This window comes from Musca domestica, unplaced genomic scaffold (genome assembly GCF_030504385.1).
Source record: "Musca domestica strain aabys unplaced genomic scaffold, Musca_domestica.polishedcontigs.V.1.1 10, whole genome shotgun sequence".
Classification (NCBI taxonomy): Eukaryota; Metazoa; Arthropoda; class Insecta; order Diptera; family Muscidae; genus Musca; species Musca domestica.
The window spans coordinates 1,186,395-1,213,115 of NW_026712115.1; the positions used below are offsets into that span (position 1 = coordinate 1,186,395).

The 26,721-nt window shown below is 35.6% G+C and overlaps 1 protein-coding gene across 1 annotated transcript; it reads left to right on the forward strand.

Moving 5' to 3' along the window:
* The first annotated feature begins 1,206 nt into the window (after nucleotides 1-1,206).
* On the forward strand, nucleotides 1,207-25,862 carry LOC131803683 (uncharacterized). Its single transcript, XM_059125175.1, has 3 exons — nucleotides 1,207-1,520; nucleotides 13,692-14,651; nucleotides 25,126-25,862. Exons 1-3 carry the CDS (start codon nucleotides 1,457-1,459, stop codon nucleotides 25,431-25,433), a joined length of 1,332 nt encoding a protein of 443 aa, XP_058981158.1. The 5' UTR covers nucleotides 1,207-1,456; the 3' UTR covers nucleotides 25,434-25,862.
* Nucleotides 25,863-26,721: the final 859 nt, after the last annotated feature.

Below are 26,721 nucleotides of genomic sequence, written 5' to 3' on the forward strand. Positions count from 1 at the left end.
AAGTATGCCAAATTTTATCGAAATCGGTTCAGATATAGCTATAGCTCCAATATATATTGTTCACCCGATTTGTCATTTTTGTCCTCCGCAGCCGTAATATGCGCTCCGTAACAACGATATTCAGGGAAATATATCAAATACAGCTCAGAAATATCTTTGCCAAATTTTATCGAGATCGGTTCAGATTTGGATATAGTTCCCACATATATTTTTATCCGATTTCAAATTAATTTCGCACCAAATGGGCAATACAAGTCCGAATTTAAAAGATACAAATGCTTCGGCATATTTAGTACTTTGGATTTTTTAATTATAATTATAATCATAGCGGTTATGATTGAATTCTCCCATAAAAAAATTTTATTATTAAGTGGAGCTCAACTAAATTAGCAAAGTGGTGTAGAGTATCATAAAATCGGCCCGGCCGACTTTAGGACTTTCTTTACTGGTTATTATATCGTTAAAAGACATCATGGATGGACCCAATGTCGATTTACCACAGATAGAAGACCAACTTTAGATCTTTTCTTTACATATAAATCGGAGATCTACTTCAGGACTCTTACAATTAGGCCTGTATGTATTACCATAGTCTGCTTCAAATTGACTTTTTTCTTTGAGTGTTAGCATCCTTTTTTTAATTTTTTAGCTTTTTCAATTTATGGACTCCTCTCTATGTAGCAACAAGTTAGCAAAACATGAATGAATTTACTGCTACTATCAACATACATACACCTCCCCCTCAAATCCTCCACCCATTACCCATGCGCATGATCTTCGTCGTTGAAATAAGTTCGGTACCGAAATGCAATAATTTTCTATCATTGCATTGTCACCCTGTTGCTTTGATGATGAGGCTGATGATGTTACATGGACCAAAATGAAAGCACAGCAACAACGACGACAACAACAACAATGGCAACAATACAATTTACCGTTACAATAACAATATCAGGTTTAACATTCAATTTGAATACAAGCAGACACAAAGGATAACACCATTCATAGTCTTAGGTGAGTTTGAGTGTGTGCGCGTGTGAGTGAGTGAGTGTTTTCGCCTTTTTTGCACACCTTTCGTCGTTACGTTTTGCGCCAGCTACGTTAGCGGCTATAAAAACCATTGGCCTGCAGTTGAAGTGTCACAGTTAACGCCTGCTAAACCTTTCGCCAGGTTCGCTTGCTCGCTCGTCGCTTGCTAGTGCCGTTGTCATTTTTGGAGTTGTTGAGAGAGAGAAAGTGCGCGCGAACAAAGTGTTTTGTCAACAACAAGTGTTTATTTTGTCTGCTGTTGTAGTTGTTGCTGCTGCCTTTATATCATTTTAATTCTTTGACTTTTACGCTTTAACTATGTTGCGGATTTAACAGTGGTCTGATCCAAGCTTTTACAGTGAAATTCCAAAGGATATTCGTAGAAATAATCCAAAGAAAATCCATTTCATCTGAATGGATCCATAAAATGTCAATAATGTTAAAACTTTGCAATTTTGGAACCATATATTTGTGGATATTTGTATTGCGAGGTATGTAATGGATAATAATCGAGAAGATAATATATTAGGGAAATGGGAACGGTAGAATATGGATTAAATATCAACAAAATGATTTTAAAAGGACTCTAATAATATGAACTTTTGCTAAAAGTCAATTTCATAAATGATTATATTAATAATATTATGATTATTTTTTGTTAAAAAAAGTGGCACGAGACGTTATTTTTGTTCTATAGGAAATATATATCGAAGCTATATCTGAATCTGAACTGATCTCTGCAAAATTTGGCAGAGATATTATTAAACTGTATCCAATATGTTCTACCAAATATGATAATTATAGAGCAATTATTAAATGTCAATTCGGATGAGTAATATATGTATGGGACCTAGAGTTATATCTGAACCGATTTCCAGAATTCATACAATTCTAGGCTGAATTCCGTCGTGTGTTCAAAATTGAATTTATTTGGTCAGAAAGTAAATTTGATGTACAAAATAAATATATATGGCAGCTATATTCAAATCTGGACCTGATTACCATTGACTTCAGTAGGGTTCGGCCTTGAGCCAAATATACGAATTAAGAATACAAGTAAACAAGTAAGCAAAGGCTATAGTCGTGCGGGGCCGACTATGTTATACCCTACAACACTACAATATGTTAGAATCCCCCTTATGTCCAAATCCATATTGGAAGAATTCGCTTTTGAAATTAGGATTTTGACTAGGGCATTTGCCCAATATTTATGCACTCCATCGGGCTGTTAGTTGTTCTAGTCCATTTTACAACTAAATATAATCCAATGGTCATGCAAAATACTAGAATTCTTCCCTGTCCTTAACTCTCTTCACAGGCGTGTCGATTGGCTTCAATTGTGTGATCGGAAAAACATTTCTGTTTTTGGTTAATATGAACCCCTAAATATTTTGCAATCATCTCCAAAAGCAAGAAGCCCCTCTGTATCACCAAATTTAGATTCATCTATATGATTTGCTTTTCTACGATATTTGGCTATATTCGTCAATGAAATCAGGGTAAAAAGTCAGAAGTTCGCCTTTTGAGTATTTCGGATATCGCCTGTAAGTAATGCTGGTATTTTTTCACACAAAAATAGTGGTCCATTCCACCCGCCGTCCAAAGCTCTAACTTCATGCGAGATTTCGTGTCCTTTGGTTTGTGATCTTTATAACGGATGCAAAATCAGGAACATTTTAGTTGTTGGTCCATTTCAACCCCTAAATATATTGCGGGCATCTTTGAAAACAATAGGCCTAGTCCTTCTGAACCTTACCCCACCCTTGTGAAAATTTTCGTGATAATCGGACGATAATTACAATTTGTATATAATAGCCCCAATCTGTGTTGTAAGGTGAAAAAATATTACAAAACAAGCACTTGAATATTATAAGTCAAATTGAAAAAATCGCATGCGATAAAAAATATGAAAAAATAAAAAAATGTCACAAAATACCACAAAATCAACATTAAAATCATTATTGGCATATTTTTATGCGATTTTTTTAGATTTTATACTTTTATGACTTTTAGAATGCCCTAAATTTACAAAATTTGTCAAAATCGCTCCAGCCATTCTGGAGGTAAAAGCATTCTATCTAACATCCCCTTCCTTTGTACATATACATTGTATATAATTCGCTATATATATCCGATATTTTTACTATCGGCATCTACGTAACGGTCAGAATTGATCTGTCCGTCTATTTGTGATTTCGCCGGCATTAAAAATATTCGCGGTTTGATGGAAAATTTGACTTTTATTTATCACAAATGCTATGGTCTATTTCAACCACTAAATGTTACCCGATGACCATCAAAATTGGAAGGCTTCTGCCCAGCCCAAAGCTCTAGCCCCATGATATATTTCGCTTCGATTGGTCTATAATTGTGACCTGTAAAGCAACTGCAAAATCAGGAAAAATTTCTTGGTCCATTTCAACCCATAAACATTTGGCGATCATCTCCAAAAGAAATAGGGTTCTATTCTGGTCCAAGCCACACCTACATTCTAAATTTCGTGAAGATCGGGCCATAATTACGACCTGTAGAGTGATTACAAATTAACATGGACAGACGGACAGACGGACGGACGGACATACATAGCTAGATCGACTCAGCTCGGCGAGCTAGGAAGATCCATATATACTTTCCTATGTGGGAAACCAATATTTCGTGGTGTTACATAATTTTTGGCCCAATCAAACTTATAATACCCCCAACACAAAGTGTTGTAGGGTATAAAAAGAAACCAAATTCGGCAAGGCTGAATATTTAATATCCTCCACCATTTGGAAAAAATGGCAAAATGTAAAAAAATAAAGTCGAAATTAGCCGCCATTATTTTAATAATTCCACTTATCTGGTGCGGTTTATGATCTCCAAACATCACGTTTAAGATTATGCTGTTGAAAAATATAGCTATAATCATCAAAATACCGGAATATGGGGGCTACACGAAAACGTGAATTCGTATGGGTAATTTTCTGTCATAGGAAGCAGAACCCACTGCTAAATCTAAATTCCAAATTTAAAATAATTCTGGTAAAAATGTTGCAATCATCGTTTAAAACCCGCATATATGGAGATACAGTTATATGGGAGCTATGCGAAGATGTGGACCTGTAAGGGCAATTTTTTGTCATTTGAGTTAGTACCCGTTACAAACTCCAAATACAAATGTTGAAACATATTGTAATATCTGGACGTATAGTTATATGAGACCTATATAAAACCGTAGATCTCATTAGCTAATTATCTACCAGAGAAGGTGACGCCTATTGCGAACTTCAAATGCCAAATCAGTCTGTTGATAAATGAAGCTCAAATCCTTAAAATACCGAATATTGGAAGGTACCGTTTATAGAGGGGTGGGGTGGTTCTTTACGAAGGCATAGATCTGTACGGAACGTTTTCTTTCATAGGAGGTATTACTCATAGCGAATTTCAAATACCAAGTTTGAAAAAAATTCAAGTGAAAAGTGTGACACAAATTATCAAAATACCGAATATCTGGAGGTGAAGTATGCAGTGCATATAGGGCCTACACGAAAACTTGGATCTCTATAGCCAATTATCTGCCAGAGAAGGTGGCGCCTATTACGAACTCCAAATACCAAATTTGAGATAATTCTGTTAAGAAAAATGTAACTAAAATCATTAAAATATCGAATAGGGACTTTACACAAAGCTCAAGACCTCTATTTACAGTTCTTTGCTGTGATGATTTTTCTTATATGCTGAGAACACATACCGCCAATTTGCAGCAAATTCGGATAAAAAATGGCTAAAAAACATGTTTGTATTTCGATGTGTTACAAACAGAATGACAAACATAATATACCCTCCATACTATTGATGGACAGACAGCAAATCACCAAAAGGAAATCTAACTGGGTCATTTATGTGTTGTTATCACTCATACGCTCCATATATTTGTGTAGTTTTTTGCTCTTGTCGTTTTTTTCTTCTTTAAATTCTTTTAAAAATAAAAAATATTTGGAGGGATAAATAATAAATGGAACCAGTTTACAATAAAATTAGATATTTAATATAAAGACCAAGTAAAAATGTTTCCTCTAAATTCCACAAAATTGAAACTTTCAGGCTATACCTCCATTGACAATTTTCTAAGAAACCAAAATATTATCTCTGAAGGGTGATATACCAAAAATTGGACCTTTGAGTGGACATTGATTTATTTACTGGAAATTGGTACTGAAGCTGGAAAAATATCGAAAGACGGATGTAGAATCCGATAATGAATATATACTTTATGTGGTCGCTAACGAATATTTCGAGTTGTTGCAAACAGAATTACAAATTTAATATACCCTCCATTTAATGGTGGAGGGTATACAAATATTTCTTTTTCTTAGTGACTTTTTGTTAAAATTGATGAAGAATATATTTGTATTTTTCATATACATGAATTTCTAGCATTTAGGTACTATTTCGACTCTTGAAGTAGTGTGAGACCTATAATGTGTACAATATTTTGTAAATTTTTGTGGTAGAAGGGGCTGTTTGCCTCTCAATTTAATTTACTTTGCAATGTTATCTTTCAAAACTCCATACAGGTATCTATTTGTAGCTCTACTTTTATTTTTTGCTGGATTTTTTCCCTGTGTCAAATGGGTTGGGCCGATATTTATCATCTTCACACAAAATCCTGTGTTAGTAGAAATATGGGAATGTGTGAAATTTACAGACAATCAAATGCTTATTTCACATTTTATCAGCATTTTGGTTATTCAACATTTTAACACCTTTAAGGGGAAGGTACCAAATGGAGTGAACCGATACATATATCTCCACACCAGATCTTTCGCTAGTAAAAATATTGGGATTGGGAACCTAAAGAAGAACGCCGATGTATATTATCTCCACAAGGGAGGGACATATTTATTCAAAATTTTGACCCGCTGTGGAGTGGTACCAAAAGGTACTAACCGATATATACCATCCTCACACCACCTTTTTCGTTAATTAAACTATTGTTTTTATGGGTGAATTCAATTATACACGCTATGATTATAATTATAATATAAGATATATATGGGAGCCATGTCCAAATCTGACCCGATCTCGATAAAATTTGATATAGATATTTCTGAGCTGTATTTGATATATTTCCCTGAATATCGTTGTTACGGAGTGCATATTACGGCTGTGGGTAACAAATATAACAAATCGGATGAACAATATATATGGGAGCTATAGCTATATCTGAACCGACCTTCACCAAATTTGACATACTAGCTTCAATTTGGTCGTAAGTACCAAATTCCATCCCATTTGGGCAAATATTAGACGTTTGGTGCACAATAAAAGATAAATCGGACGAAGTTATATAAGGGAGCTATATCCAAATCTGAACCGATATCGATAAAATTTGGCAAATGTATTTCTGAGCTGTATTTGATATATTTCCCCAAATATTGTTATTACAGAGTGCATATTACGGCTGCGGAGGACAAAAATATAACAAATTGGATGAACAATATATATGGGAGCTATAGATATATCTGAACCGATTTCGATTTGTGCAAAATTTCATCTGGATAGGGCAATTAATGCGAACTGTACTTTGTTTACAAAAATGCATGGACAGACGGACGGACAGACAGACAGACGGACTGACATGCATAAATCGACTCAGAATGTGATTCTATGCAGATCATCAAAAGCAACTATGGGTCTATCTCGTTTCTTTTTGCCTGTTACAAATAAATGAACCCTGCCCACCTTGTGGTGTAGGGTATAAAAACAACAACATGAATAGATAAATAAAAAGTTCGTAATATCCCTAAATATTCGTAGTAGACCCTATAAAGTGTAATCATCATAAAATTCTAAGTCGATTTAACGACGCACGACTGTCTGTCTGTGTGTCCGTCTGTCTGTTGAAATCACGATACAGCTTCGCAGCTTCTTTGAAGTAGAGCTTCAAACTTTAGCAGAACAATTTGTATTGTGTTTAGGATGGTTGGTATTGAAAATGAGATATATCGGTGCATATTCTGGTATATCCCCCATATAACGGTACTTCCCGATATTCGATATTTTGATGGTTTTTGCAACACTCTTTTCGCGGATTCGTCTAAAAATTAATGTTTGTTGGTCATAATGGGTTCTAGCTCCAGTAGCGAAACATTGTATGTATAGGTCCAAGTTTTTGTATAGCCCATTTAACGGTACCTCCCGTTGTTCGGTATTTGAATTTATTTGGTCAGAAAGTAAATTTGATGTACAATATAAATATATATGGCAGCTATATTCAAATCTGGACCTGATTACCATTGACTTCAGTAGGGTTCGGCCTTGAGCCAAATATACGAATTAAGAATACAAGTAAACAAGTAAGCAAAGGCTATAGTCGTGCGGGGACTATGTTATACCCTACAACACTACAATATGTTAGAATCCCCCTTATGTCCAAATCCATATTGGAAGAATTCGCTTTTGAAATTAGGATTTTGACTAGGGCATTTGCCCAATATTTATGCACTCCATCGGGCTGTTAGTTGTTCTAGTCCATTTTACAACTAAATATAATCCAATGGTCATGCAAAATACTAGAATTCTTCCCTGTCCTTAACTCTCTTCACAGGCGTGTCGATTGGCTTCAATTGTGTGATCGGAAAAACATTTCTGTTTTTGGTTAATATGAACCCCTAAATATTTTGCAATCATCTCCAAAAGCAAGAAGCCCCTCTGTATCACCAAATTTAGATTCATCTATATGATTTGCTTTTCTACGATATTTGGCTATATTCGTCAATGAAATCAGGGTAAAAAGTCAGAAGTTCGTCTTTTGAGTATTTCGGATATCGCCTGTAAGTAATGCTGGTATTTTTTCACACAAAAATAGTGGTCCATTCCACCCGCCGTCCAAAGCTCTAACTTCATGCGAGATTTCGTGTCCTTTGGTTTGTGATCTTTATAACGGATGCAAAATCAGGAACATTTTAGTTGTTGGTCCATTTCAACCCCTAAATATATTGCGGGCATCTTTGAAAACAATAGGCCTAGTCCTTCTGAACCTTACCCCACCCTTGTGAAAATTTTCGTGATAATCGGACGATAATTACAATTTGTATATAATAGCCCCAATCTGTGTTGTAAGGTGAAAAAATATTACAAAACAAGCACTTCAATATTATAAGTCAAATTGAAAAAATCGCATGCGATAAAAAATATGAAAAAATAAAAAAATGTCACAAAATACCACAAAAACAACATTAAAATCATTATTGGCATATTTTTATGCGATTTTTTTAGATTTTATACTTTTATGACAAAAGGGCATTCTAAATTTACAAAATTTGTCAAAATCGCTCCAGCCATTCTGGAGGTAAAAGCATTCTATCTAACATCCCCTTCCTTTGTACATATACATTGTATATAATTCGCTATATATATCCGATATTTTTACTACCGGCATCTACGTAACGGTCAGAATTGATCTGTCCGTCTATTTGTGATTTCGCCGGCATTAAAAATATTCGCGGTTTGATGGAAAATTTGACTTTTATTTATCACAAATGCTATGGTCTATTTCAACCACTAAATGTTACCCGATGACCATCAAAATTGGAAGGCTTCTGCCCAGCCCAAAGCTCTAGCCCCATGCTATATTTCGCTTCGATTGGTCTATAATTGTGACCTGTAAAGCAACTGCAAAATCAGGAAAAATTTCTTGGTCCATTTCAACCCATAAACATTTGGCGATCATCTCCAAAAGAAATAGGGTTCTATTCTGGTCCAAGCCACACCTACATTCTAAATTTCGTGAAGATCGGGCCATAATTACGACCTGTAGAGTGATTACAAATTAACATGGACAGACGGACAGACGGACGGACGGACATACATAGCTAGATCGACTCAGCTCGGCGAGCTAGGAAGATCCATATATACTTTCCTATGTGGGAAACCAATATTTCGTGGTGTTACATAATTTTTGGCCCAATCAAACTTATAATACCCCCAACACAAAGTGTTGTAGGGTATAAAAAGAAACCAAATTCGGCAAGGCTGAATATTTAATATCCTCCACCATTTGGAAAAAATGGCAAAATGTAAAAAAATAAAGTCGAAATTAGCCGCCATTATTTTAATAATTCCACTTATCTGGTGCGGTTTATGATCTCCAAACATCACGTTTAAGATTATGCTGTTGAAAAATATAGCTATAATCATCAAAATACCGGAATATGGGGGCTACACGAAAACGTGAATTCGTATGGGTAATTTTCTGTCATAGGAAGCAGAATTCCAAATTTAAAATAATTCTGGTAAAAATGTTGCAATCATCGTTTAAAACCCGCATATATGGAGATACAGTTATATGGGAGCTATGCGAAGATGTGGACCTGTAAGGGCAATTTTTTGTCATTTGAGTTAGTACCCGTTACAAACTCCAAATACAAATGTTGAAACATATTGTAATATCTGGACGTATAGTTATATGAGACCTATATAAAACCGTAGATCTCATTAGCTAATTATCTACCAGAGAAGGTGACGCCTATTGCGAACTTCAAATGCCAAATCAGTCTGTTGATAAATGAAGCTCAAATCCTTAAAATACCGAATATTGGAAGGTACCGTTTATAGAGGGGTGGGGTGGTTCTTTACGAAGGCATAGATCTGTACGGAACGTTTTCTTTCATAGGAGGTATTACTCATAGCGAATTTCAAATACCAAGTTTGAAAAAAATTCAAGTGAAAAGTGTGACACAAATTATCAAAATACCGAATATCTGGAGGTGAAGTATGCAGTGCATATAGGGCCTACACGAAAACTTGGATCTCTATAGCCAATTATCTGCCAGAGAAGGTGGCGCCTATTACGAACTCCAAATACCAAATTTGAGATAATTCTGTTAAGAAAAATGTAACTAAAATCATTAAAATATCGAATAGGGACTTTACACAAAGCTCAAGACCTCTATTTACAGTTCTTTGCTGTGATGATTTTTCTTATATGCTGAGAACACATACCGCCAATTTGCAGCAAATTCGGATAAAAAATGGCTAAAAAACATGTTTGTATTTCGATGTGTTACAAACAGAATGACAAACATAATATACCCTCCATACTATTGATGGACAGACAGCAAATCACCAAAAGGAAATCTAACTGGGTCATTTATGTGTTGTTATCACTCATACGCTCCATATATTTGTGTAGTTTTTTGCTCTTGTCGTTTTTTTCTTCTTTAAATTCTTTTAAAAATAAAAAATATTTGGAGGGATAAATAATAAATGGAACCAGTTTACAATAAAATTAGATATTTAATATAAAGACCAAGTAAAAATGTTTCCTCTAAATTCCACAAAATTGAAACTTTCAGGCTATACCTTCATTGACAATTTTCTAAGAAACCAAAATATTATCTCTGAAGGGTGATATACCAAAAATTGGACCTTTGAGTGGACATTGATTTATTTACTGGAAATTGGTACTGAAGCTGGAAAAATATCGAAAGACGGATGTAGAATCCGATAATGAATATATACTTTATGTGGTCGCTAACGAATATTTCGAGTTGTTGCAAACAGAATTACAAATTTAATATACCCTCCATTTAATGGTGGAGGGTATACAAATATTTCTTTTTCTTAGTGACTTTTTGTTAAAATTGATGAAGAATATATTTGTATTTTTCATATACATGAATTTCTAGCATTTAGGTACTATTTCGACTCTTGAAGTAGTGTGAGACCTATAATGTGTACAATATTTTGTAAATTTTTGTGGTAGAAGGGGCTGTTTGCCTCTCAATTTAATTTACTTTGCAATGTTATCTTTCAAAACTCCATACAGGTATCTATTTGTAGCTCTACTTTTATTTTTTGCTGGATTTTTTCCCTGTGTCAAATGGGTTGGGCCGATATTTATCATCTTCACACAAAATCCTGTGTTAGTAGAAATATGGGAATGTGTGAAATTTACAGACAATCAAATGCTTATTTCACATTTTATCAGCATTTTGGTTATTCAACATTTTAACACCTTTAAGGGGAAGGTACCAAATGGAGTGAACCGATACATATATCTCCACACCAGATCTTTCGCTAGTAAAAATATTGGGATTGGGAACCTAAAGAAGAACGCCGATGTATATTATCTCCACAAGGGAGGGACATATTTATTCAAAATTTTGACCCGCTGTGGAGTGGTACCAAAAGGTACTAACCGATATATACCATCCTCACACCACCTTTTTCGTTAATTAAACTATTGTTTTTATGGGTGAATTCAATTATACACGCTATGATTATAATTATAATATAAGATATATATGGGAGCCATGTCCAAATCTGACCCGATCTCGATAAAATTTGATATAGATATTTCTGAGCTGTATTTGATATATTTCCCTGAATATCGTTGTTACGGAGTGCATATTACGGCTGTGGGTAACAAATATAACAAATCGGATGAACAATATATATGGGAGCTATAGCTATATCTGAACCGACCTTCACCAAATTTGACATACTAGCTTCAATTTGGTCGTAAGTACCAAATTCCATCCCATTTGGGCAAATATTAGACGTTTGGTGCACAATAAAAGATAAATCGGACGAAGTTATATAAGGGAGCTATATCCAAATCTGAACCGATATCGATAAAATTTGGCAAATGTATTTCTGAGCTGTATTTGATATATTTCCCCAAATATTGTTATTACAGAGTGCATATTACGGCTGCGGAGGACAAAAATATAACAAATTGGATGAACAATATATATGGGAGCTATAGATATATCTGAACCGATTTCGATTTGTGCAAAATTTCATCTGGATAGGGCAATAAATGCGAACTGTACTTTGTTTACAAAAATGCATGGACAGACGGACGGACAGACAGACAGACGGACTGACATGCATAAATCGACTCAGAATGTGATTCTATGCAGATCATCAAAAGCAACTATGGGTCTATCTCGTTTCTTTTTGCCTGTTACAAATAAATGCACCCTGCCCACCTTGTGGTGTAGGGTATAAAAACAACAACATGAATAGATAAATAAAAAGTTCGTAATATCCCTAAATATTCGTAGTAGACCCTATAAAGTGTAATCATCATAAAATTCTAAGTCGATTTAACGACGCACGACTGTCTGTCTGTGTGTCCGTCTGTCTGTTGAAATCACGATACAGCTTCGCAGCTTCTTTGACGTAGAGCTTCAAACTTTAGCAGAACAATTTGTATTGTGTTTAGGATGGTTGGTATTGAAAATGAGATATATCGGTGCATATTCTGGTATATCCCCCATATAACGGTACTTCCCGATATTCGATATTTTGATGGTTTTTGCAACACTCTTTTCGCGGATTCGTCTAAAAATTAATGTTTGTTGGTCATAATGGGTTCTAGCTCCAGTAGCGAAACATTGTATGTATAGGTCCAAGTTTTTGTATATCCCCCATATAACGGTACCTACCGATATACGATATTTTGATGATTTTTGCCACATTTTTCCAAGAATTTGCCTAAAAATTGGTATTTCTGGGTCATAATGGGTTGTAGCTCGTATGGCAAAACATTGTATGTATAGGTCCACGTTTTGGAATAGCACCTATATAACGGTACCGATGGTTTGATGATTTTTGCCACATATTTCAACGGATTTGTCCAGAAATTGGTATTTTTAGTTCGTAATGGGTTCTAGATCGTGTGACTAAACATTGTATGTATAGGTCCACGTTTTGGTATATCCCCCATATAACGGTACCTACCGATATACGATATTTTGATGATTTTTGCCACATTTTTCAACGGATTTTCCTAAAAATGTGTATTTTTGTAGTTCGAAATGGGTCCTAGCCCGGTGGTAGTTCCAACCGCTTTCAAATTTAAACCATAATACGCACTTAATACTTTAAATGCTAATATAAACGTTTATTGGTTACAGGTGTCTCTACTAAATTTCCACAGTGATATTGGGTATCATAAAGTCAGCCCGCCCGACATTTGTCTTACCCTACTAGTTCTTATTTTACTTGTCGTTCGTGGTAGTGAAAATTCCATGTTTGTTCCTTAAGTCAACACTATTCTCAATTACAGATCACTCCACTGTGCAATAGATAGCATTATCATAATAGGCTCACACATCTGCTGCCAATGCAGCATAATGTGTGTTAGAATAATAATGATGTCATGCCATGCTTTAACATCTGGGGCTTCCACATATCCATGCATCCATCCACCTGTTATGCCATAGACGAGAACAACAAGAACAGCAACAAAAAACGCTTCATTGTTTGCACTTCTTTTTGCACTCCATTATCCTTGGAACGTGTTTAACATATTTTATCTTAATTGGTTATCTACTCTAACAGGAGAATGTTGTTTTTGTTGTTCTTGCAGAAGTAGTAGTGGAGACAATAAAAACAACAAAACTAATTAAAAATTCAAAAGGCTCATTGACAAAAAAGGACATTTAACTATTTGAGAGACATGTGAAGAGATATCAAAAAAAGGGTACAAGACAATTGATAAATGTAAGGTAGGCCACATGTGTGTGAGTATGAATGTATGGGTGTGTGTGCGGCTAAACACAAAGGACAAGAAGTTGTTATTTTATCTATTATAACACAAACATTTATGAATTGAAAGGATAATTGTTTCGTTCTGTTTTCCTTTTTCTTTATAATCACTTTAGTTATACAAGTGTGTGCAGATCCAAGAATGGGCGATGGTGGTGGAGGTGTTGAAGGTGGTGGTGGTGGTGGTGGGGACGGAGAAGATGTCGATGCTGACAAAAGGTTAAATTCCTTGATAAAACCATATCCCTATCAAATGTTTCATTACATGGATGACTTGTTGCGACGCTACCACCAGGAGAATGGTTTGCGGCCAATACCGGCAAAAGTTGAACAACATCCGGCCCATCAACCGTTGGGCGCTATTGAAAACTTACCATGGAAAAGCGGAAGTGAATTTGAAATTGATTTGAAAAATCTTAACGATTTTGATATTTATAAAATGGCAAATGCAATTTGGCCAATAAGAAAGTTCAGGCAAGAGGACAGAGAATGGCAACAAAAGGTACCATCAAAGCAACAACAACATCAACTACGTCATCGATTTCCATTACCAGCGTTACTATCAGCACCTACAAATATCCTTTATACTGCATCTAACGATGGCGATGATAAAGGAAACCGCCGTAGCCAACAAAATAGCAATAACAACAAAGCCATAAAGACGTCATGGCTAAAAGCTCTCGGAAGTAATGGTGACGATGATGACGACAACGACGATGACTATACGAATGATCCGCTTAAGAGAATTAATGATATCGCTGCAAAAGGATATGGAAAAGTGTCGATGCAGGTGTTTCCCCCATTGACCGTTGATAAAACCAGCAACATGAAACGGACAAATGCAATGAATTCTAATCCGGATCCGGAAAACGGAAATGAAAATTTCAATTATTCCAATAATGATGATACAGTGTCAGATAATTACCCAGAAGATGCTAATTTGAATGCAGATAAAAATGGCAATGTGAAATCCAGCGTCGATGCATCGTCTGCTCCGCGAAAAAGGGGTGGACGTACACGAGATAAGAAACCTAAGCAGAATCTGACGACACCGTTTTTGCCGGCCATTAGTGGAGGTAAGAAAAAAATGTAATAATTTCTATGCAAGGGGAAACAGCTAAGATCCTTTGAGGATTTGTACAATTTTAAACACTTTTCAATAGGCAGTAGCATTTTGTAAAAGACTCTACAGAAGGGGTCTTAAATATATAGAAGAGGTCTTGCTCCTAAAAGTTTTTCCCCCATATTGAACTTTTCAAGAAAAACCTCTGTATATATAGAAAACGTTTCAAACCCTGAGCTTTATGTGGAATATGTTTTCTTAGTCAGCATAAAATATTAAGTCGCAATTCGGTCCCCCCCTTCCCCCCACAAACAACAGGTCAACATTTTTACAAAATATAATTTACTTTATAGAACACTAAAGGTCCACCCACTTGCAAACTTTGCAAATCCCAATGTTTGTATTAGTGCTACGAGTATGACAGGTGTAAAAATGGACAATATTGGCCCACTCCATCATGTACTTCCCACACAGTGGTTCAAAATTTTAAATAATTAAAACTCTTATAAAATCCGAAATAAGGAACGGATTGTCTTCAAGTTTCGCGCATCACAATATTTTTACCAACACAAGATCTGAACCACTCCTTCTAGTGCCTCCCACACAGCGTGTGGACATTTTGAAAAAGTATATCTTTTATAAAATGCGAAATAATCAAACGATTCTCACACATCCCAATATTTTTATTAGCAAAAGATGTGGTGTGAAAATGGGATATATCGGTCAACTCCTTCTGGTACCTTTCTAACAAATGGGTCAACATTTTGTATAACAAAACGCTAATAAGGGCGAAACAAGCTTCCGATTCTCTTTAAATTTCACACATCCCAATATTTTTATTAACGAAAGATCTGGTGGAAAGATGAAACGCATCGGTCCGCTTCTTCTGGTACCTCTCTTACAAAGTGTTAAATTACCAAAATGCTCAAAACATGCGAAATAAGCATCTAATTCTTCCTAAATTTTACAAATTCCAATATTTCTACCAGCGCAACATTTGGTGGGAAGATGATAGATGTCGGCCTACCCCATTCTGGTACCACCCCCACAATGAGTCACAATTTTCAGTATTTATATTTCTTATAACTATCGTAACAAGTCAGCGATGCTTTTCAAACTTGGTATATCTAAATATCTTTATCAACCAGATATATAATGTGAATAGGGAATTTATCGGTCAAACGCTTCTGCTGTAAAAAAAAAGTAAAGAAGAAGCAGTTAAAATTTTTATACCCTCCACCAAAAAAAAGTATGGAGGGTATATTAAGTTCCGTTTGTAACTCGTCGAAATAATCATTTTAGACCCAACAAAGTATATATATTCTTGATCAGCGTAAAATTCTAAGACGATTCAGCTCTGTCCGTCCGTCTGTCCGTCTGTTGTAATCACGCTACAGTCTAATCGAATTAAGATAGGAAACTAAAATTTTGCACAGATCTCTCTTTTGTCTGCAGGCAGGTCAAGTTCGAAGATGGGCTATATCGGTCCACGATATCGTATATCCCCCATATAACTGTACCCCCCGATATTCGGTATTTTGATAATGTTAGCCAAATTTTTCAATGGAATTGTCTTAAAATCCACACAAGTAGTTCCTTGTGAGTACTTTACCTCCTGAGAGAGAATTGTCTATACAGGTCCACGATATCGTATATCCCCCATATAATGGTACCCCCACGGTATTCGGTATTTTTATGATTTTACCCACATTTTTCATCGGAATTGTCTGAAAATCCACACAAGGAGTTCCTTGTGGGTACTTTACACCTCGGCAGAGAATTATCTATATAGGTCCACCATATCGTATAGTCCTCATATAACGGTACCCCCGATATTTGGTATTTTGATGATTTTATCCACATTTTTCAATGGAATTGTCTGAAATTCCACAAAAGGAGTCCCATGTGGGCATTTTACCCCCTCAAAAAGAAATGTCTATATAGGTCCACGATATCGTATATCACCCATATAACTGTACCCCCGATATTCGGTATTTTGATGATGTTAGCCACGCTTTTCAATGGAATTGTCTTAAATCCACACAAGTAGTTCCTTGTGAGTACTTCACCCCCTGAGAGAGAATTGTCTATACAGGTCCACGATATCGTATATCCCACATATAACGGTACCCCCGATATTCGGGATTTTGATGATTTTTGCCTCATTTCCCAATGGAATTAACTGAAAATACACACAAGGAGTTTCTTGTGAGTACTTTACCCCCAGACATAGATTTGTCTATATAGGTCCACAATAGCGTATATCCCCCATATATCGGCACCTTCCGATATTAGGCATTTTAAAGATTTTAACAGAATTTTCAATGGATTTTATTTTTTTTAATATTTTCTAAATCGTTCCAAATGGTGGAGGGTATTCAAAGTTCTGCCCGGCCGAACTTACTGCTTTTTTACTTGTTTATTATAATTTATTCGCATAAAATTGGAAATATTTTTATCAATATTGAATGAAGGAGAATACTTTGGTCCACTATGTATTGTTCCCAACGCATATTTCAACATTTTACAAAAATTATCACATTTCTCACAAAATGTGAAGGAAGTAGTCGATATAGTCCAAATCTGGCACATTGTAATACTTATATCAGACTTAGGTCAGATAAGAACTGGATAATAATTACCCACTCCTTCACAACCTCGGCCACAAAGGATAAAGAGTTTGAACAACATAACACAAGGTTGAGGTTATACACCTGTGGGCAATACTGACTGATACATTATGACTTGTTATACGGATTAAGAATTTTCAATTTGCATATTGTCTTCCTGCCGAAAAAAGGTAAATACTGCTCCAATATTTGGAATATCCGACATGTGACGATACCATCGGGTTTGAATATTTTCCAACCAAATTAGATGTAATTTGGCCTTTCTCAAAAAGATAAAAAACTGATATAGCGGTGCTCTCTAATGTTCGGCATTTAGAAAATGTCAGGTAAAATTTTCCACAGAACTAACAATTGCTTTGACAGAAAATTCATGTTTGGAGCTTTGCTTTTCTGACCCAAGTATTACAACTCCACTTGAAACTTGTACAACCAAATCGATTGCACTAATATTGAATATAATTTGTCGAAAGGTTTTTTTACACTCAAAGAAAACAGCATTCTTAGCAATAGCAAAATCTGCGAAATATGGTTAAAGCTCTTGAAATCAATGAAATCAGGGCGCTACTCCAAAATTTGGGCCTACATGGAAATTTATTGCGAAAAAGTGTCGAACGAATAAAAAAAAGTTAAAACCAAATCGATGTGAAAATATGGCCAAGACCCTTGCAATAAACAAAATCAGGAGACATCATTATGAACAGCGATACGAAAACGTGGACCCTTATTGTTACAATTTGGATAAATTAAATGGAAAACATGGCCAAAACGTAAAAAAAACATTAAAATCACAGTATTTTTATTTGCAATAATGCTGAAGACACCATATAACTAAAATGCACGGATTCTGAGGGATCATAATCCTAGAATTTCCAAAAGTGTGGAAGAAAGTGGAACTTTCCTCCTCTATATCGGTTACTATGCGTTATAAACTTTCAAAACGCCGATACACGTGTCTTATTTTCATACCCTCCACCTTGGAAAGGAGGGTATATTAACTTTGTCATTCCGTTTGTAACATCCTTAAATATTCGTCGTAGACCCCATAAAGTATATATATTCATAATCAGCATAAAATTCTAAGTCGATTTAACGATGTCCGTCTGTCTGTTGAAATCACGATACAGCCCACTTTATTTGACGTAGAGCGCCAAAATTTAGCAGAGCAATTTGTATTGTGTCTAGGATAATTGGTGTTGAAGATATATCGGTCCACGTTCTGGTACAGTCCCCATATAACGATACCTCCCGATATTCGGTATTTTGATGATTTATGCCACATTTTTTCACGGATTTGTCTATAAATTGGTATTCGTTGGTCATAATGGGTTCCAGCTCCAGTGGCGAAACATTGTATGTATAGGTCCACGTTTTGATATAGTCCCCATATAAAGGTACCTCCCAACATTCGGTATTTTGATGATTTTTGACACATTTGTTCAAGAATTTCTCTGAAAATTGGTAGTTGTAGATCATAATGGGTCCTAGTTCGTGTGGCGAGTCATCGTAATTATAAGTCCACGTTTTGGTATAGCCCCCATATAACGGTACCTCCCGATATTCGGTAATTTGATGATTTTTGCCACATTTTTTCACGGATTTGTCTAAAAATTGGTATTTGTAGGTCATAATGGGTTCCCCCTCCTTTGGCGAAATATTGTATGTGTAGATCCACTATTTGGTATAGGCCCAATATAACGGTACCTCCCGATATTCGGCATTTTAATGGTTTTTGCCACATTTCTTCTAAAGTTTACTTTACCCTAAGGTGGAGTGTATTAAAAGTTTGGCCCGGCCGAACTTAATGTTTTTTTTACTTGTTTTACCCTACACTAAATTTTGGTCAGGGTATTATGTCTTTGTTTGTAACATGAAGAAGGAAGCGAGATAGACCCATAGTTAATTTTAAGAGAAAACCAAATTCGGCAGTTCACCACTTTCGGCCGAGCGAAGCAACTATTTAGCTGTTTTGAGTCTATTTTCTTTCTGTTGCGGTGTAAGTTCTTGCACTTTTAAAATTTCAATGGCTTTACCCCGTGCTCATTTTTCAATATTTGCCCAATGGAATATTCCAATATGTTCCGCTCACGAGCCATTTTTCGGCCACTGCTCGATCAAGTCGCTTCTTTATTTTCGAACCATTTCTGATGATGTTGCTGTTTTCTTCCGTCCATTTCCTTGACGTCGGGACACGAGACACAAAAGATTTATTCACATTTAAATTGGAGTGCTCTAACGATAGCCACTTGTGGTCCAGCTTGTTCCAGCTAAATATAAAGAAATCACACTATCACGCTCGAATTCCACCACGAATAACTTTTTTTCTTGAAATTCTAACCAAAATGCTTTTGAACATTTGTAAACAATATAATGAGCTGTCACTGGAATAATTTTAACAGCTGTCGGAAGAGTGGCTTTGAAATGACAGAAGTATGAAGTTGGTTGCAGTTTTTACATCTCTCCCTGCATATCTTTGTCCGATTTCAATTTTATTGTGCGCCAAATGTGTAATATGCTTCCAAATACGATGTATTTCGGCACATCCGACTGAATTCAATTTAAATCAAATTTGGTGAAAATCGGTTCAGATATAGCTATAGCTCCCATATACATGTTCAATCCAATACCACATATTCGTAATATGCACTTCACAACGATGATATTTGGTACCGGAAATCAGACGCTGCTCAGAAATACTTCTGCCAAATTTAAATTTAATAATATCGGTTCAGATTTGGATATATCTTCATCCGATTTCACGGTTATTGCCCACCATACATTTAATATCAGACCAAATTGCATAGATTTTTCCACATTTAACTGCATTTTTCCATTTGGTGGAACATATATTTTTTAACATAATCTTTCTCGAAGTGCAATGTAGTTCGGTATGAGAGGTAAAAATGCCACCGTCAAATTTGGTTAAAATCGATTCAGAATAGAATTTACCTCCCATATATTAGCTTCGTCGATTTCAAAATATAACTGTTAAAAACCCATGAAATGGATTCAAAAAGTTTCATAGTTGGTGTGATCTATTTCACATAAATTCCCTTTATGAACATTTATTTGTTACTGGTAGTTCCACTAAATATTCATAGTGATGTAGAGTGTTATATAGTCGGCCCGCTCGTCTTTTGGCCTTTCCTTACTAGTTTTAGATCTGCTTTTATAATCTGCTGGATTTTGCGCTGTAATTATGAAAAACATGAAACGTGCTTGAGCTGTTTAAACCAGTGTTGATCAAAAAGTATAGCTATATAGCTTCTGTGGATAGAAAACTTTTCCAGATTTTGTAGATTGTAGACATCTAGACCGACAAATTTTTAAGAGGTGTTCAGTTGAAACAACCTCTTTTTTACCCCTAGTTATATGGCTAAAGAGGGTTTTTGTATCATTTGATACGGCCAAGACGTGCATCATCGAAATAACGGTTTTAGACACTAGGTCTTATTGGGCCAAATCCGTTTCAGGACAGTTTGAGTCGATCTTGCAATGTCCGTTCGTCTGTCTGTCTGGGTGGTGCACACGATAACACTCGAAGGGAGTATCCAATGTGGTCCAAATTTTACAAACCCCAATATTATTATGAAACTTAGATCGAGTTTGGTACCTCCCACACCAAAGGTCGAAATTTTAAAAAAAGAAAAACATTTTACTGCAAAGAAAGAGAAAGGATAATCCAATTTTGCTTCAACTTTGCAAATCCTAATCCTAGGTCAGGTGCGAAAATGGAGAATATCAGTCCACTACTTCAAGTACCTCCCTACAAAGGGTCAACATTTTGAATAATTATAACTCTTATAAATCTTTAAATTACACACCACACAATACTTTTATTAACCCCTTCCTTCTGGTAACTCCCACAAAAAGGCTCAAGATTTTGAATATCCATGAAGCTCATAAAACGCAAAATTAGCATCCGATCCCATGTATATAGGAAATATTGGCACATCTCAATATTTCTATCAACACAGGTCTGTTATAAATATGGTAGAGATCGCACCATTCCTTCTGGCACCTCCCCCACAAAGGGTCAAAGTTTTGAATAACTAAAACGATTATAAAAACCAAAGTAAGAATTCGGTTCTCTTCATTTTTCGCACATCCCATTATTTTTACTAACACTATCTGCTGAGAAGATGCGATATATCGGACCACTCCTTCGGGTATCTCTCCCACAAAAGGTCAAAATTTTGAATAACCATGAAGCCCATAAAACGCGAAATTAACATCCGATTCCATTCAGACTTGGCCACATCTCATTATTTCTATCAACACAAGATCTGTTATGAAGATGGTGGGGATCGGTAGATCCACTATTTGTATGTGTAGATCCACTATTTGGTATAGGCCCAATATAACGGTACCTCCCGATATTCGGCATTTTAATGGTTTTTGCCACATTTCTTCTAAAGTTTACTTTACCCTAAGGTGGAGTGTATTAAAAGTTTGGCCCGGCCGAACTTAATGTTTTTTTTACTTGTTTTACCCTACACTAAATTTTGGTCAGGGTATTATGTCTTTGTTTGTAACATGAAGAAGGAAGCGAGATAGACCCATAGTTAATTTTAAGAGAAAACCAAATTCGGCAGTTCACCACTTTCGGCCGAGCGAAGCAACTATTTAGCTGTTTTGAGTCTATTTTCTTTCTGTTGCGGTGTAAGTTCTTGCACTTTTAAAATTTCAATGGCTTTACCCCGTGCTCATTTTTCAATATTTGCCCAATGGAATATTCCAATATGTTCCGCTCACGAGCCATTTTTCGGCCACTGCTCGATCAAGTCGCTTCTTTATTTTCGAACCATTTCTGATGATGTTGCTGTTTTCTTCCGTCCATTTCCTTGACGTCGGGACACGAGACACAAAAGATTTATTCACATTTAAATTGGAGTGCTCTAACGATAGCCACTTGTGGTCCAGCTTGTTCCAGCTAAATATAAAGAAATCACACTATCACGCTCGAATTCCACCACGAATAACTTTTTTTCTTGAAATTCTAACCAAAATGCTTTTGAACATTTGTAAACAATATAATGAGCTGTCACTGGAATAATTTTAACAGCTGTCGGAAGAGTGGCTTTGAAATGACAGAAGTATGAAGTTGGTTGCAGTTTTTACATCTCTCCCTGCATATCTTTGTCCGATTTCAATTTTATTGTGCGCCAAATGTGTAATATGCTTCCAAATACGATGTATTTCGGCACATCCGACTGAATTCAATTTAAATCAAATTTGGTGAAAATCGGTTCAGATATAGCTATAGCTCCCATATACATGTTCAATCCAATACCACATATTCGTAATATGCACTTCACAACGATGATATTTGGTACCGGAAATCAGACGCTGCTCAGAAATACTTCTGCCAAATTTAAATTTAATAATATCGGTTCAGATTTGGATATATCTTCATCCGATTTCACGGTTATTGCCCACCATACATTTAATATCAGACCAAATTGCATAGATTTTTCCACATTTAACTGCATTTTTCCATTTGGTGGAACATATATTTTTTAACATAATCTTTCTCGAAGTGCAATGTAGTTCGGTATGAGAGGTAAAAATGCCACCGTCAAATTTGGTTAAAATCGATTCAGAATAGAATTTACCTCCCATATATTAGCTTCGTCGATTTCAAAATATAACTGTTAAAAACCCATGAAATGGATTCAAAAAGTTTCATAGTTGGTGTGATCTATTTCACATAAATTCCCTTTATGAACATTTATTTGTTACTGGTAGTTCCACTAAATATTCATAGTGATGTAGAGTGTTATATAGTCGGCCCGCTCGTCTTTTGGCCTTTCCTTACTAGTTTTAGATCTGCTTTTATAATCTGCTGGATTTTGCGCTGTAATTATGAAAAACATGAAACGTGCTTGAGCTGTTTAAACCAGTGTTGATCAAAAAGTATAGCTATATAGCTTCTGTGGATAGAAAACTTTTCCAGATTTTGTAGATTGTAGACATCTAGACCGACAAATTTTTAAGAGGTGTTCAGTTGAAACAACCTCTTTTTTACCCCTAGTTATATGGCTAAAGAGGGTTTTTGTATCATTTGATACGGCCAAGACGTGCATCATCGAAATAACGGTTTTAGACACTAGGTCTTATTGGGCCAAATCCGTTTCAGGACAGTTTGAGTCGATCTTGCAATGTCCGTTCGTCTGTCTGTCTGGGTGGTGCACACGATAACACTCGAAGGGAGTATCCAATGTGGTCCAAATTTTACAAACCCCAATATTATTATGAAACTTAGATCGAGTTTGGTACCTCCCACACCAAAGGTCGAAATTTTAAAAAAAGAAAAACATTTTACTGCAAAGAAAGAGAAAGGATAATCCAATTTTGCTTCAACTTTGCAAATCCTAATCCTAGGTCAGGTGCGAAAATGGAGAATATCAGTCCACTACTTCAAGTACCTCCCTACAAAGGGTCAACATTTTGAATAATTATAACTCTTATAAATCTTTAAATTACACACCACACAATACTTTTATTAACCCCTTCCTTCTGGTAACTCCCACAAAAAGGCTCAAGATTTTGAATATCCATGAAGCTCATAAAACGCAAAATTAGCATCCGATCCCATGTATATAGGAAATATTGGCACATCTCAATATTTCTATCAACACAGGTCTGTTATAAATATGGTAGAGATCGCACCATTCCTTCTGGCACCTCCCCCACAAAGGGTCAAAGTTTTGAATAACTAAAACGATTATAAAAACCAAAGTAAGAATTCGGTTCTCTTCATTTTTCGCACATCCCATTATTTTTACTAACACTATCTGCTGAGAAGATGCGATATATCGGACCACTCCTTCGGGTATCTCTCCCACAAAAGGTCAAAATTTTGAATAACCATGAAGCCCATAAAACGCGAAATTAACATCCGATTCCATTCAGACTTGGCCACATCTCATTATTTCTATCAACACAAGATCTGTTATGAAGATGGTGGGGATCGGACCATTTCTTCTGGTGCCTCCCCCACATAGGGCTCAAGATTTTGAAAAACAAAACTCTCAAAGAAAGCGAAATAAGCATTCTACTCACTTCAAATTTCACACATACAAAAATTTTGGATAACACAAGATCTGTTGTGACGATGATATATATCTGTGAACCCCTTCTGGTACCTCACTTACAAAGGGTCACAATTTTCAATTCTCTTATTCCTTATAACTTGCTATATCTAAATATTTCTCTCCACCTGAAACCTGAGATGAATATGGAATTTATGATTTCGCATAAAGTTGGCTATAAATGTTCGATTTTCTTGTCTTGTTATTTTGCCATACCAATATTTTTATCTGTATTAGATGAAGTATGAAAATGGACTACTTCTGTCGACTATGATTGGGACCTCAAGCACATTTTCTAAAAATTGTCACATATTTCCTATAAAGTGAAGGAAGTAGTCGATATAGTACCAACCTGGCACGTCGCAATATTTATATCATATTTATTTAGGTCTCATATGAAATGGACAATACTGACCCATTGCAAGAAGTTAGCGAACAACATTCAGTAAAATCGAGCAAATTTTAGTAAAAAACGAATGAAACTGGAACTAAATTTTCAAACTCTCAGTTACTCAAGTGTCAATATTACTGTCTCCACTCGTTTTATTCATTGGGCTTTTAGACTATCGAATATTTTGTACGATTTTGTACAATATGTACGAATTCTCACACCGGGGTACTGTACACACCAATTGTGTTCTTTAGACAAATACTCTTCTAAAGACCTCATTCATATTCCTATATAGAATATGAACTTTTATAGATGTAAAATATTTGCTCATACTTTCATCTCATAAATTATCTTTTCATCTGTTTCCATTTACAGGTTCCATGGTTAATTTGGGCAAATTTTTTCGTGATCTCTCCAAAAATTTGCAATTCAGCGAGAAATATCAATGGTCGTCGGAGGAACAAAAACTCTTAGAGGGTGATCCCACATTTGGTGATTTACATCATCATCTGCACGACCCGGAGGGCAACACAGATCAAGCTGCCGAATGGATAAAGGCGATACGTTTCTACAGACCATCGCAGAAGATACGTTCTCTCGTCGAAATGAATCCTCATGGGCAGTGGGCACATGGTTCGAATTTCATTGATCCCAACTACATGTGGATCGGTTTGGGTAAATAGCAACCGTTCCACATGATGATGTTATATACAATTTGGTGGTGGTTAGGCGGCTCCCCTTCACCTTACCTCATCCTCCTCCTACTCAACTTTGTGACGTTTTGATATCTATCTCAACAACAACAACAATTCAAAACGTCAAAAATAAATACAAACTGTTGACAACGAATGCCTTGATGTCAGTCCTCTCATTAATGTAACTGTTGTTAAGAAAAAAAAAAACAAAGTAGAACCCTCCTCTTCCTCCGGAAACGACGAACACGATACAAACAAACCCAAACATTATTGACAGTTCTTACTTCCATTTTGTGTAATATTTTAATTAAATATTTTAAGGATACAACAACAAAAGGAATAAAGTGTGCTGTTTTATTTATTTTAGCAATGAATGCATGTCGCGAAAAATCTTTGAACTAAGTTATTTAAGAACAATCCATTACAACAACAACAAAACAAATGTATGTGAAACAAATTAACTAATAAATTACGTGTTTAGTGAGAAAATAAAAAAAGGGATTTGTTGTTTACTTTACAATTATTTCGTTCTGTTTGAAGATTTACAATTTTTTTGAACATTCTTTCTCCTTTCTATATCTATAAAGAGGAAAATGTTTGTACGATTGATTGTAATTTATGTTTGTTTCTAATTTATGGACTCTCTAAAATGAACGTTCACGATTCTATTGCCATCTACATTTTTTTTTTTTTTTTTTGATTAGCCCCTGACTCCAACGTGATGTATAAATTAGCCGTCTCTAATTTTAGCTTGCTAGTAGTAGTATATAATTTCCCTCGCTCTACAACTTTCTCCAAAGGCAATCGGTATAAAAAAACATATACAGAAAGAATCAACCTAACATATCTTCCTAAAGGACAAAGTCCCACTGTGAGAGATTTTCCATAGACGGGGAAACTTTTGAGAGCTACTCTTTTTATAGAACATATTTCTATATAAATATAAGATTTTTTAGATAGAACACCTATTTGGGGAGACTCCTATCCATGAATCTGTTTCCGGCAAACTTATGCAGATCTGGATAGCCGGTACGTCGGTACTATCTTGGTCCACCAATTTACTTAGAAGAAAGTGTTGAAGAGTATAAGAATTTCACTTTTTGCAAGCCTAATCTGGGTGTAATACCACCATTTATATTGAAACATTGAAGAATAAATACCCTGCAAGTGCTCAAATTTCGCTAAAGCAGATATACCTTAAGGGTATGAATAAATGTTTTCCAGTAACATTGCACGACACTTTATATGAGTGATTACGTTTTTTTATTGGAAATCT

Coding starts and splice junctions, on each gene's coding strand:
- LOC131803683 (XM_059125175.1), top strand. CDS start 1,457: ATGTCAATAATGTTAAAACTTTGCAATTTTGGAACCATATATTTGTGG. Junction 1,521..13,691: donor GTGGATATTTGTATTGCGAG/GTATGTAATGGA, acceptor TAATCACTTTAG/TTATACAAGTGTGTGCAGAT. Junction 14,652..25,125: donor TTTGCCGGCCATTAGTGGAG/GTAAGAAAAAAA, acceptor TTCCATTTACAG/GTTCCATGGTTAATTTGGGC.